The sequence below is a fragment of the Amblyraja radiata genome, chromosome 14 (assembly GCF_010909765.2).
Source record: "Amblyraja radiata isolate CabotCenter1 chromosome 14, sAmbRad1.1.pri, whole genome shotgun sequence".
In the NCBI taxonomy this organism is placed as follows: domain Eukaryota; kingdom Metazoa; phylum Chordata; class Chondrichthyes; order Rajiformes; family Rajidae; genus Amblyraja; species Amblyraja radiata.
This window is the reverse complement of record NC_045969.1, coordinates 29,586,031-29,600,715: the sequence shown is the minus strand read 5'-3', so window position 1 is coordinate 29,600,715 and position 14,685 is coordinate 29,586,031. Positions and strand designations below refer to the sequence as shown.

Here is a 14,685-nt window from a genome sequence, read left to right as displayed (position 1 = left end):
GTGGAGGTGGGGGGGGGGGGGGGGGGGGGGAAAGAAAGGAAGAGGCGGAGACAGTAGGCTGTGGGAGAGCTGGGAAGGGATGGGGAAGGAGGGAAAAAGCAAGGACTGCCTGAAATTGGAGAAGTCAAACCAAGCTGACTTTTCACGAATGAATTGGTCTCATGGACATGTTTCCATGCTCGGAGTCTAAAATTAGACTCTTAAAAATGTGATTTTTGTGAAGTGGTGGTGTAAAGTTTTGAGCAGTGCCAAACCACAAAAAGTAGAGAATTATCTAGTTGAGATCTTTTTAGCCTCACTTAATAAACCATTTCTCTGCACATTACTAGATCCTATAATTTTGGCACTGTTGGGTTGAGCCATGGTTGTGTGACTGTTCATTTGCACATCTCCAGGGCACATTGAGATTGGAATCTGACTCGTATAATGGATTATTTTGTTTTACACAGGCTGTTGAGAATCTGTGTTCTTATAAGGTGTCAGCAACGCTATATAAACAACTGCGACAGGTGTGTGAAGACCACGTCAAGGCACAGATTCAACAATTCCGAGAATATCCTTTTATTTGGCCATGATTTACTTAGCCCCCCATTTAGCTGTGAGTGTTTTAGCTTGAATTGTGTTAAATCTCAGGTAAGTACAATTGTTACAGTGAAAAATACATCCATGTCTGCTAAAATTGTTAAAATGTCAATAGGATACTGTGATTAAACGTGTATCGGTTTTGATCCTTTTTTGGAAAAAAAAACACTTTTTAAATGAACCCAGGTTTCAAATAAGGTTATTTTATTGAAATATTGAGCCAGATTCACTAACTATGTAGAATTTGCTGTGCGCAGTAGATATGTGACCACCGGAAAAGGGAGTAGGCAGACTGTGCAGTAGTCCCCAAGGGCAATTCCCCCACAACAACAGAATTACCCTTTGGGTATTGTTGAGGGGGGTGTCCGATCATGGAGAGCAGCAGCAGTCAAGCATGTGGCGCCCAGACCTATGTGGCGCCCAGACCTGGCTCTGAGACACAGCAAGGAAGCGAAAAGCGCCATTTTCATTGGAGAATTCATTAGTTAGGTGGTCACATAATACTGTGTACTGCAAATTCTACTTAGTAAAATTAAATAACCTGATGGGCTGAAGAGTGTTTCCCTCTCTCCCTCTCCCTCCCTCTCTCTTCCTCCCCCTCGTGCACCAACTCCTCATCCATGTAGTCATCTGTATTAATTCACTATTCTCACCCTCACTGACACATAGCACTTGGAATAATTCAGAGATTACCACCCTGGAGGTCCTGGTTTTTAATCTTTTGCTGAACTCCCTATATTCATTTTGCAGGACCTCGACCCGTTTCCTACCTATGTCATTTGTGCCAACGCACGACTTCTGGCTGCTCGCCCTTCCCCTTGAGTTTGTGATGCAGCTTCTATGTGACCTGGCACCAGGGAGACAACACATCATCCTGGATTCTTAATTGCTGCCTCAGAATCTCCTGTCTGTGCTCCTAACTAACGTGTCTCCTACCACTATGGCTCTGCCTGACTTCACCCTTCCCCACTATGGCCACAGGTGACTCCAGTATTCTGTGCTTAATCCCTTTCCTGGTGATCACCCTTCTACTTTTCTGCCCCTACCTAAGGCACGTCCACCTCATTGTAACTCCTATCTATGACCTCAATCTCCCGGATGATCCTGATGTCATCTGGCTGTTAGTCCAGTGCCCTAACGCGATCTGTAAGGAATTGTAGCTGGATAGATGTAGTCCTCTGGCTTCCCACATCCTGCACGAGGAGCATACAACTGCCCTTACCACCATATTTACTGCAGTATGTCGTGGTGAGGAAAAAAGAGACTACCTTATTTCGCAGTCATCCTCAGCATCAAAGCCTCTCAAACTAAAACATCACACTTAGTCAACACACTTTACTTGGCCTTCACACGGCTGCTCAGCCCAAATCTACCTTCCTTTCATACACTCTATAAGGAGCAGTCACACCAAGATGCAAACTCCAGTTTGTATATTAAAGAAGATTATTTTTAAAAGCTTTGGTCCACTAGTTTGTTTGGCGAGTTGAGACTTGCTGTCTCAGTGTGTTTGACAAATTAATAATGTAAGACAAAGAGATGGCAGATGAACTAAACTGATATTTTGCATTAGACTTCATTTTTAAGGTTAACATCCCAGAAATATCCGTGCCTTGGAAGGGAGGCAGGAACGCGGGAAGATTACGAGCACTGGGGAAGTAGTTCTAAATAATTAGTTGAATCTGCCAACTAATGAGTCTCCAGCTCTTGAATGTCCATCCCATGATCTTAAAAGAAGCTATTGAGATAGCTAATATATTTTTGATTTAAGAAATCCCTGAGATATTGTGATGATTCAATTAGAATGGAAAATAGCAAATATAATTCCTTTTTTCAAAAAGAGAGGGAGACAGAGAGCAGGAAATTGTAAGCCACTTAATTTAACATCTACTGCCAGTGTGAAGAGGACACTTCTATGTGCTTTCTCTGTCCAAGGGACCACTGAACAGACTTACTCACTGAGTGAGGCCAGTTGATGGCCATTATTCCCTCGCTCTCCCCTCACAACTGATCCTATCCTACACAGTGATTTTGATCACCTTCTAACTTAAAAACAGTTCAGGTTACAAACAGTTCTCAAGAATAGAAGATAGACACAAAAAGCTGGAGTAACTCAGCGGGATAGGCAGCATCTCTGGAGAGAAGGAATGGGTGATGTTTCTGGATGAGACCCTTCTTCAGAACAGAAAATAATAGAACTAGTAACCCGAGGACTGCCTGCAAAATGTTGGAAGCCATTATTCAAGTCATTACATTTATATATTTAAAAATAAGGTAATCTGGCAATGTCAGCATGGTTTTGTGAAAAGCAAATCAGGCTTGGACAATTTATTGAAGCTCTTTGAAGAAATAACATGTCTCTGGAATGGGTGGAGGTACTGACATTTCCAAAAGGATGTTCCAGAAAATAAAAGGAAATAACATGTTGGTGTGGACAGAGGGCTGGCTAGCTAACAAGAACCAGAGCAAGCACAAATCAGTCTTTTTCTGCTTGTTAAGATGTGACGAGGGAGCATGCCATTGGGATGATTACTGTTGTCTCAACTGTTAACAACTTGGATGACGACCTGGAATGAGGCAGCAAAGGCATGGTTGCCGAGTTTGCTACATTTTCTGATGACTCAAAGTTAAGTATGAGTGGGCTTCAGGAATCTGTTAAGGGATGTAGATAGGTTAAGTGGGTGGGCAAAGGTCTGTCCTATAGAGTACAATTAATGAAATTGTGAAATTGTCTTTATTGACAGGAAAAAAGAATCATTTTCTAAATGCTGAGAGTTAAAGTTCCAAGCTGCAGAGGGATTTGGGTGTTCTCGTGTATGATTTGCTAAAGTCAGTAAGCTTGTATAGCTAGTAATTCGGAAAACTAACATAATGTTATCATTTATTGTGTGGGGAATTGATGCAAAGATGGGGAGGTTATGATGCTACAATTATATAGGGCATTGATTTGCACCACTTCTGGAATTCTGTGTACAGTGTTGGTCTCCTTATTTAAGGAAAGATGTTAATGTGTTAGAAGGAGTTCAGAGAAAGTTTATGGACAGATGGCTGGAATGGCAGGTTGCCTTATAGGGAAAGGTTGAAAGGGCAGTGCGCCACGAGTCTTTAGTGTGCTCTGGACTGTTCGACTGTTAACCTTGAGCATTTGAGCTGATACACTCAACATCTGAATGCACATCATGGTGCTTTATTCTGCCTGCCCCAGATACAACAGTTGAGACTTGTACTAGAAGAGTTACATAGGGCTTGATTGAAACATTCGGTCCTGAGGGGGCTTGACAGATTGGAAGTGAAAAAGACATTTCCTCATGGGAGAATCTTGAGCTAAGGATTACTGTTTAAACATAAGCTGTGAGATAACCTGCAACAAGGCTTTTTTAAATTCTCGCTGAGGTTCACAGGTCTCTGGAATTCTGAGGACCAGAGGTGGAAGTAGAGCCATGGAATATATTTGGGGCTGAAGTAGTTTTCAGCTCAATACATTTAGATTTTATGTTCTTTAAAAATGATGGTGCATGTATAAACGTTGGTGATTCGAGCTGGTGTATTACTAAGGAGCAGTGCCACACTGATGAGTGAAGTCATTAATGAGTTATAACATTGTTAACCGGAGTTATTACGATATTGTTCCTTAACTTTGTTTACCACGGATTCACTGGATAGCAGTCTGTTTTTGAAGAAGATTAACAAATGTTGGCAGGATCATTGTCGACAAATGGTAAGTTAGTCCCCCTTGAATACCACACATTTCTATTCTTGGGGAATGTTTGCCCTTGTGTTTTGGAATATAATAATATTTACTTGTTGCATGATCGTATTTGTTTATTTTGTTTCTATTCATCTGCAGATAATGATCCGGAGTATTTTCCTGTTTCTTGACCGAACCTATGTCCTCCAGAGTTCAATGCTTCCATCTATCTGGTGAGTGCAATGCAAAGAGGGCAGTGTGCCACGAGTCTTTAGTGTGCTCTGGACTGTTCGACTGTTAACCTTGAGCATTTGAGCTGATACACTCAACATCTGAATGCACATCATGATGCATTATTCTGCCTGCCCCAGATACAACTAACTTTTGTTAGAAATTAAGGATTACCTCTGGTGTATGAAATCGTTTTCAAAGCAATTATTAAATTAATTGTGCTGCTCATATCTTATGACATCACTTGGTTAAAAATGCCTCATTCTGGTTTATCAAGTTGAATTATGTATTTAAATGCAAATTGTTAAACCAATTCCTAGCAAATGTGGTTTGTTTGTAGCTCTCAAAAAATGATGCTGATATCTATGGGAACATACCCAAAGCACAAAATATGATGCAGTTATAACTAACTCATCAATGTGTGTAGTTGAAGCCTTGGGCCCATGGCGAATGACGATAGACCCAAAATGCTGGAGTAACTGGCAGCATCCCTGGAGAAAAGGAATAGGTCAAAACCCTTCTTCAGACTGAGTCAGGAGGGAGGGTGTAGTGACAGATTTTACATTGTCTCAAGGATTTAGTCCTGATAGTCACTTTAATTGATGACCGAGGATCAGAAGTTAATGTAAACGCACTCACGAGCTCTCCACGAGACATTCAATGCCGTCGAAAGATAAATCTTCCGAAAACAGTCTCTTGATAAATAATTTCTTTATTGTAGTAGTACAAACAGTAAGATAATGAGATGAAGGTTTCTTCTTGTATAAGTACATTTCAATCATACTCGTGGTCATGCTCGTGCATGGTCAAAAACTATGTCTCCCCCATGACCTTCATCGAACTAAACTAAACCTCCGCGAGAATCCCCGCCACAAACACGCCTCAGACTCCGTATAAATCCCACCCACACAATTACAGGCAGATAAAATTTAAAGGCAACTGGTTATTGTTATAACTAGAGCCAGGATGTTTAGGCGCTAAAAAACTCTGAAATAGGCAGGCAAAAAGGCAAAATAAAATTGCAAAAAAGGCATGAAAAGGCACTTATTGACAAAAAAAGGCATAAAATTGGCATGTATTTACACCCCCATAATATGGTTAAAAATGATAATATAAAGGTATTCTACATTAAATGACCAAAGTTGCCTGGTTGCACATTTTTTCAAATTATCTGGTGTTAAATTATGCCGCCGCGCAGACAGAATATGCTTCAGTTGTGAAAAACTTATTTCTACCTCAGCTGAGGTCACTGGTGCATACCCAAAACAAGCTACAGACTCTATATTCATGTCGATATATTGTGCATTACAACTACCTTTGAGAACTTTAGCTATGTTTTGTATTTCTTCAAGAACTTTGTTAGCTAAAATCACTCTCTCACATTTTCCTTGCATATCTTTACCTACATCGTCAGGAATTATATGGCTATCGTCAGTTACTTTGTTGAAAACCTGCAAGTTTTTCACTAATGTTTTGCCACATTTCTCAAGGGAAGTGATAGCTTGTGGGAAGTTTGCAAAATTGGAAGCAATAAACACAAGATCGCGGTGGAGGAACTTTTTCTGCATGATTTCACTGACGATCCTGACTGCAGCAGATTCCTCTTCAAAACAGTTGACAAATTATTTTATGTTTTTGAAATTTGCAGCATAGTAGAGTACAGCAGAGAGCCATGTACCCCACCTGGTCAAAACAGGCTGAGGAGGTATCGGATTCTCGGGTGCCATTTCCTTGAATATGCTTTGAGGAAGATTTTCTTGACATTGGAAACTAGGCGATCGACATTTGGAAACAAACTATGTATGTGCTTGGCAATTCTATGAAGTCCTTGAACTAAGCATGTCAAATGCAACATTTTGGGGGAATAAAACTTTAAGAGCACGAGCAGCTTTTTTCATGTTCGGAGCTGCATCAGTCACAAACAGAAGAACATTCTCGTGTTTTATATATTCTGGCCAAAGATCAGCAAGTGAATATGTAAACAACTGAGTAATAGTTGAGCTGTTTGACTTCTTCAAAACTTCCAATGGCAACAAATACTCCTTTGATGGTTGACCTGCCTCCAGTGTACCAATGACCACATTGGCAACATATCTCCTCACAACATCGGATGTTTCGTCTATTGAGATCCATATTATGTTGCATGCAACTTCAACTCTAATTTTCTGCACAACAATGTTGAAGTTGATGTCAATATAATTTTTCCGTAATTATGACTCGCTTGGTATATGTTCCTCTGTGTATTTCTCGAAAAAACTCTGAGAGATTTGTTTTCCAATTTTCAAATGGAATTCCAGCATCAATGAATGCCTTGCACAGACCACTCGAAAACTCAGATTTGCGACTGGAGCCAGCAGTAAATGTAGGGAGGAGACAAGCTTGGGTATTTCGCTTGTGTAGTCTACACCCCAGCGATATCAACATTGACTTCTCTAATTTTAGATAGGCCTTGTCTTCTCCCTCCTCCCCCTCACCCTTTCCAGTTCTCCTTCTAGTCTTACTGTCTCTGCCTCTTCCTTTCTTTTTCCCAACTCCCCCCCCCCCCCCTCCACATCAGTCTGAAGAAGGGTCTCAACCAGACACCTCGCCTATTCCTTTTCTCCATAGATGCTGCCTCACCTGCTGAGTTTCTCCAGCATTTTTTGTCTACCTACGATTTTCCAGCATCTGCAGTTCTTTCTTAAATAGATCTTGGAGAAGGTTGAACCAGCGGGCAGCGGCAAAAACGAATGAATGACCGACGGTGACGCCCCCGGTTTCGCCCCGGTGGTGGAAATTTTCTTGTAAGTTGTACTATGTTAACACGTTAATAATAACATTAATATTAATGTGTTAACGTAGAAAACGTCATTGAAATTGATGGCGGCAGCGACCCGACTTCGGAGGTTCGGCCGCGGGCCCAGTAGACGACATCGTCGGGAGCTCGCAGGTTACAGGTTGGTGACATGTTTTTCTGGAGCTCCCGTGGCAACAGCTTCTTCCGCTGGACTGGAGGGTGGCAGCTTCGACCACCCCGGGCCGCGGAGATTGAACCGGCCCGTTCGCGAAGTACGGTTGAGCCGCGGGACTAAAGTATTATCACCCGGTGGGGTTCACAACATCGGAGGCCTGGATCGCCTCAGCGCAGAGGGAGAACAAGGAGGGAAGAGACAAAGACTTAAGATTTTTGCCTTCCTTCACAGTGAGGAGGTGTCTGGTGAACTCACTGTGGTGGATGTTAAATTTGTGTTTATTGTGTGTTTTGTTACTTTATTATATGTATGACTGCGAGGCAACAAAATTTCGTTCAGACCAAAAGGTCTGAATGACAAAGTTTCCAAGATCCAAGAAATCATGGTACAACTAGAGAAAATAGCACAACCTTTGAGCAAAATGGCAAAAAAAGGCTGATTTAGGCACTCGATCGTGAAAAAGGCATTATCCAGGTGAAATCATCAAAAAAGGCATGAAAAGGCACATGGCATTTATGGCAAAATCTAGTTATAACATAAGCTAAATGGCTACTACAGAGGGAAACTAGAGGTATGAAAAGGTTCAGAACAAATCGGAGCCGGCGCCGATGACCAAGGAAAGGTGGAGCCCGCAATGTGTCCATTGTTGGCTTAGAGTATAACGGAGGGATATATGGGTAAGAACAGTGGAACTGGCAGGACGACTGAGGTGGGGGAGGGGCAGAGAGAGGGGGAATGCAGGGTTACTTCCTCGGTGGCAGTGGAGGAGGCCCAGTACAGAAAGGTCCATATAGGAATGGAAAGGGGAGTTTAAATGCCTGGCACTGCGAGATCACGTAGGCCACGGCGGACAGAGCGTAGGTGTTCAGCGAAATGATCACCCACGCTGCACTTGGTCTCGCCGATATATAGGAGTCCCCACTGAGAACGATAAATACAGTGGATGACATTGGAGGAGATGCAAGTGAACCTCTGCCTCAACTGAAAGGACTGTCAGGTGTCCCTGGACAGGGACAGGTGTTGCATCTCCTGCGGTACCTGGGGAGGGGGTAGGTTGGATGGGAAGGGATGAGTCCACCAGGGAGTTGCGGAGGGAATGGTTTCTGTGGAAAGGGGTGGAGTTGTGAAGATGTGACCAATGGTGGGATCCCGTTGAAGGTGGGGAAAATGTTGGAGGGTTATATGTTGTGTGCGCCGGCTGATGAGTGAACGGTGAGGACTAGGGTATCTCTGTCCCTGTTGTGACTGGGGGGAAGGGGAGCAAGAGCGGCGCCACGGGATACCATGGAGACATGTGAGGGCCTCTCCTATGATAGAAGGGTGGACTCCCGTTCCCTAAAGAATGAGGACGTCTTGGATGTCCTTGTATGGAACACCTCCTCTCGGGCACGGATGTGGTGGAGACGGAGGAATTGGGAATCGGGTATAGAGTCTTTGCAGGAGGCAGGGTGGGACGAAGTGTAGTCTGGATAGCTATGGGAGTCAGTAGGTTTGTTCTAGACGTCAGTCGATAGTCTGTCTCCTGTGATGGAGATGGTGAAATCAAGAAAGGGGAGGGAGTTGTCAGAGATAGTCCAAGTGAATTTGTGTGTAGGATGGAAATTGGCAATGAAGTTAATTAAGTCCATGAGCTCTGCATGGGTGCAGGAGGTAGCACCTATGCAGTCGTCAATGTAGTGGAGAGAGAGCTTGGGGATAGGCACTCTTGTCTCTAAATCTGAAGATTGTGCTCGCAACACTCTTGAGTACATTCTAGACGAGTGCTTCTTAAACTGTTGATGGTTCACCCAAGAGCAAATGAAATTATTTTGGGGTGAATGAAGGATGAATTACTTAATTTATTGAGATATTTATATATTTTTTTTACACCTAAAAAAGGTTAGTTTTCCAAGAAAAAAACTGCAGTAATCAAAGCCCGAAAGGGTAAGACGGGGCTGAAGCCCAGTGTTTAGACGTTGGAATGTTTTTTTATCATTCTAATAGCAGGGTTTTCCAACGCCAGTGGTAATATTCCCGCCTAGTTTTCTTTACATATTTTTAGGACGTTCAAAAATTTAAATAAAATAAACACTTAAGAAATTGGTTAATTTATTGCTCATGTGACAAAATATATTATATATAAAATTATACACAAGGGAGAATAAGACGAAAATTACCAAAAAGTAAGAACATTTAGTCAGGGGAATGAAATTTTGTGATAAAGACTCCAGAATGAATGACACTGAAATAGTTTAAGAAGCACTGTTCTGGACCACCACTTCCATTTAACACTGATGGGGAATAAACAAAAACGTACCTTAAAAAACAGAGGGGGAAATGAATTTATTTAATTATTTTTAATTATTTTTTAAAATGTTAACTACCTGAAAATCCATTCAGATTTTCATAATTAATCCGGGAATATAACTTGTTGCAACAGAGCTCTAAATTCAATTGATCATGCCTTTTATATGCTGAAGAGAAAACTGAAGGGGACTAGCCCCCAAAATAAGCATAAGCTGAAGATGGCTGCAATACAGGCCTGGCAGGGCATCACCAGAGAAGACATCCAGCAACTGGTGAGGTGCATGAATCGCAGACTTCAAGCAGTCATTGGATATGCAACAAAATAGTAAACATGGCTACTTTCATTTACATGACATTGCTGTGTCCCAAACATGATGGTGCCCTGAAATGAGGGGACTATGTATAAACATCGCTGTAATTTCTACATGGTGAAACCAAAATGTATAAAAATTACCTTTATTAAAATCTGACAATGTGCACTTTAACCACATGTGATTTGTTTTTCTATTTCAAATCTCAAATTGTGTAGTACAGAGGCAAATAAATAAATGATGGGTCTTTTTCTCAAACATGGAGGGTACTGTATATCCATGCAGCAGGTCCTATTACCTACCCCATGCTCTCGATATTTTTCTAACTTGAGTTTCATGTCCCATGAATTAACCTTGTCCATTAGTCATTTTACATTTATTATTGTCCTTGTGGTTCTCTACACTTATAAGTGTTTGTATGTGGTGAAATTATGCCTTGTACACTCACATCCAAGTCATCAACGTAAATAAATTGTCTTCATGCTGACTCCTGGGCACAGCCATTACTGTATATGCTTACCTGCAGTTCAGGAAAACAACGGTTCACTGCCAATCTGATTCCTATCACGCAGCAGTGTGGATGGAAACTTGCCTTGTAATGCGTGTGAGAGAAGAAGTGGAGATTATCAGGGATCGAACATGAGATGTGCGCTTGGTCAGGGTATTGAATGAGTACCTCGTCTGACTTTTATACAAAGAATTGCTGGTGGCATCTCCACAAACAAATTAACTATGTGGTTTCTGAGTTTATCATTGACCTTTTTTTGGTCTGGTATAAAATTTTCACTTTTCCAATCCACGAGCCCCATATTATAGATGTTTGTAAGGCAAAGATCAATGTGTTGGGAATTTCACCCATGCTGAGTGAGGTGGTATACTGCTGGCATCTCTGGTACCTCTTTATGACATTTTGATTCATTCAGAATTTCAATGACACTTACCTTTGCAGGGAGTCCAACTGCATCTTGTTGTCAGAGACTAATGTATGAAGTACTCATTTAAAACCTTGATTATCTGCTTCATCTTCATGTGTTTATTTCCTGAACCACTCCATATTAAGGTTTGGAAGCCGATGGAAACATTTTTGATTTATCATTATGTTTACTGCAGCTTTTTTATCGGGACTAATTCGCTAAACCTGCTGTGAATTTATGCCAGAATCAAGGAGGTACACTTTGAGTGTTTCCCTACTGATTTAATGAAGATGGCTGAGAGAGACTTGTAATGCGATAGACTATATATGCATCTACGTGTGTTAGTTATTCCAGTTGTCCAAAAATGATAACAATCTGTGCTTAAATACCCTCAGGGATATAGGCATAGAACTTTTCCGAACCCACATCATCAATGATAAAACTGTGCAAAACAAAACCATTGATGGAATCCTTCTGTTAATTGAAAAAGAGAGAAATGGAGAGGCTGTGGACAGAAGTCTGATACGAAGTTTGCTGAGTATGCTGTCGGATCTGCAGGTAAGAAAAGTTTGAATCCTCAAATACATCTTTTTTTTCTCAGAAAGCTCAACAAGTCACACTTTGCATCAAACAGGTTTACCAGGAATCGTTTGAACAAAGGTTTTTGGAGGAAACCAATTGTTTATATGCAGCAGAAGGACAAAGATTAATGCAAGAGAGGGAGGCAAGTAACAAATCTGTAATAAATATTCCTAACTGGCACTTTGTTTGGAACCAATGTTAATTTTACTTTTATGTTTCAAATATAGGTCCCAGAATATCTTCACCATGTGAACAAGCGGCTAGAGGAAGAAGCGGACCGAGTAATTACATACCTGGATCAAAGCACGCAGTAAGTAATTACCTTTGCTTTCCCAGTGACGTCTCGGTCAGAAAATACTTTGCTAACTACTGAGAAAATTGACAAATCTCTCATTGGACTGGGAGTCCTGTCTTTGTTAACATTGTAACCAAATTTATTTTGAAAAGAGCAATCCTTTATGTAAATGAGATTCAGGATCGCATTGTGATGTCATAAGCTGCTAAGTGTCAGTGCATGCAAGTGAATTTTGTCAAAGTGGGGTTTTGTAAAGTTTAAAATGTGCCCCCAATGCAACCCGTTCCCCCAACGCAATATTCCACCACTCACCCATAGCCCCCAACTACGCAAACACAGCTCATTTCCCCTCATCCCCCAGCACTCCCATACTCTCCTCTTCACCCTCCTTCTTTCCCCTCTCCTCCTCCCCTCCCCTCCCCCTCCCCATTCCCTCCCTCCCCTTTCCCCTACCCTTAGTCACTCCCTCCCTCCATCCATAATCCCTCTCCCCTCCTCACCCCCCCCCCCCCCCCTGACGTAATTATGAGGTGTTTTTTTTAAAATGTAAATGGGATCCCATTGTGATTTCATTGTGGGGTGGAACACTGCTGATGGGCAGTTTATGTAAATGAGATCCCATTGTGATGTCATACTCTGCTAACTGCCAGTACAAGTTCAAGTGATTTTTCACAAATTGGATTTTGTAAAGTTCAAAATGTGAATAACTTGTATAATATACCATCAATCTGAACAAAACTTGATACGACACACCACAGGACAATGGTGAGTAAGGTGGTCCAAAAATTGTAGCTTTATCGTGTACCTTGGCATAATTTCAGACATCACAGGCACACAGACATAGAAACAAACAAGATGAGACTTTTAGTAATATAATAATATATGTAGATTTATCGATTGTTTATTTACAAAATAACATATTTGGTATTTTTCAGAAAATGGTTGGTTGCCAGTGTTGAGAAACAGCTCCTTGGTGAACATCTGACAGCTATTCTTCAAAAAGGTAAAGGGAATCAAAAATAACATATATAATTTTCTACACTAGTTCCACACTCCTGTGTTTGGCCCATATCCCTCTAAACCTTTCCTATCCATGTACCTGTGTATATATGTTTCTTAAATATTGTCTCAACTACCACCTCTGGCAGTTTGTTCCATATACCTTGCACATCCTGGCTTTGAAATGCTACGTACACTATGCAATGGAAGACTGCATGGATGAACTACAAAAATTGTTCATCCCAGTTTGGCAAAAGAATAAATCAGGGAAGGTAGTGCATCCGTGGATAACAAGGGAAATCAGGGATAGTATCAAAGCGAAGGATGATGCGTACAAATTAGCCAGAAAAAGCAGCATACCAGAGGACTGGGAGAAATTCAGAGACCAGCAGAGGAGGACAAAGGGCTTAATTAGGAAAGGAAAAATAGATTATGAAAGAAAACTGGCAGGGAACATAAAAACTGACTGCAAAAGTTTTTATAGATATGTGAAAAGAAAGAGATTAGTTAAAACAAATGTAGGTCCCTTGCAGTCAGAAACAGGTGAGTTGATCATGGGGAACAAGGATATGGCGGACCAACTGAATAACTACTTTGGTTCCGTCTTCACTAAGGAAGACATAAATAATCTGCCGGAAATAGCAGGGGACCGCGGGTCAAAAGGAGTTGGAGGAATTGAGTGAAATCCAGGTTAGTCGGGAAGTGGTGTTGGGTAAATTGAATGGATTAAAGGCCGATAAATCCCCAGGGCCAGATAGGCTGCATCCCAGAGTACTTAAGGAAGTAGCTCCAGAAATAGTGGATGCATTAGTAATAATCTTTCAAAACTCTTTAGATTCTGGAGTAGTTCCTGAGGATTGGCGGGTAGCAAACGTAACCCCACTTTTTAAGAAGGGAGGGAGAGAGAAAATGGGGAATTACAGACCAGTTAGTCTAACATCGGTAGTGGGGAAACTGCTAGAGTCAGTTATTAAAGATGGGAGAGCAGCACATTTGGAAAGTGGTGAAATCATTGGACAAAGTCAGCATGGATTTACGAAAGGTAAATCATGCCTGATGAATCTTATAGAATTTTTCGAGGATGTAACTAGTAGCGTGGATAGGGGAGAACCAGTGGATGTGGTGTATCTGGACTTCCAGAAGGCTTTCGACAAGGTCCCACATAAGAGATTAGTATACAAACTTAAAGCACACGGCATTGGGGGTTCAGTATTGATGTGGATAGAGAACTGGCTGGCAAACAGGAAGCAAAGAGTAGGAGTAAACGGGTCCTTTTCACAATGGCAGGCAGTGACTAGTGGGGTACCGCAAGGCTCAGTGCTGGGACCCCAGCTATTTACAATATATATTAATGATCTGGATGAGGGAATTGAAGGCAATATCTCCAAGTTTGCGGATGACACTAAGCTGGGGGGCAGTGTTAGCTGTGAGGAGGATGCTAGGAGACTGCAAGGTGACTTGGATAGGCTGGGTGAGTGGGCAAATGTTTGGCAGATGCAGTATAATGTGGATAAATGTGAGGTTATCCATTTTGGTGGCAAAAACAGGAAAGCAGATTTTTATCTAAATGGTGGCCGATTAGGAAAAGGGGAGATGCAGCGAGACCTGGGTGTCATGGTACACCAGTCATTGAAAGTAGGCATGCAGGTGCAGCAGGCAGTGAAGAAAGCGAATGGTATGTTAACTTTCATAGCAAAAGGATTTGAGTATAGGAGCAGGGAGGTTCTACTGCAGTTGTACAGGGTCTTGGTGAGACCACACCTGGAGTATTGCGTACAGTTTTGGTCTCCAAATCTGAGGAAGGACATTATTGCCATAGAGGGAGTGCAGAGAAGGTTCACCAGACTGA

The 14,685-nt window shown here is 41.8% G+C and overlaps 1 protein-coding gene across 2 annotated transcripts in view; it reads left to right on the top strand.

Moving 5' to 3' along the window:
- cul4a (cullin 4A) overlaps positions 1 to 14,685 on the top strand; it is a 53,860-nt gene that overhangs the window by 13,658 nt on the left and 25,517 nt on the right. Inside the window, exons 3-9 of one of the 2 annotated variants that reach the window (XM_033032958.1) lie at positions 450 to 553; positions 4,225 to 4,297; positions 4,427 to 4,500; positions 11,356 to 11,518; positions 11,595 to 11,684; positions 11,770 to 11,852; positions 12,773 to 12,840. In XM_033032958.1, the coding sequence (XP_032888849.1) occupies positions 450 to 553; positions 4,225 to 4,297; positions 4,427 to 4,500; positions 11,356 to 11,518; positions 11,595 to 11,684; positions 11,770 to 11,852; positions 12,773 to 12,840 (655 nt within the window). The remainder of the gene's footprint in view (positions 1 to 449; positions 554 to 4,224; positions 4,298 to 4,426; positions 4,501 to 11,355; positions 11,519 to 11,594; positions 11,685 to 11,769; positions 11,853 to 12,772; positions 12,841 to 14,685) is intronic. The other variant, XM_033032959.1, reaches the window with a different exon arrangement.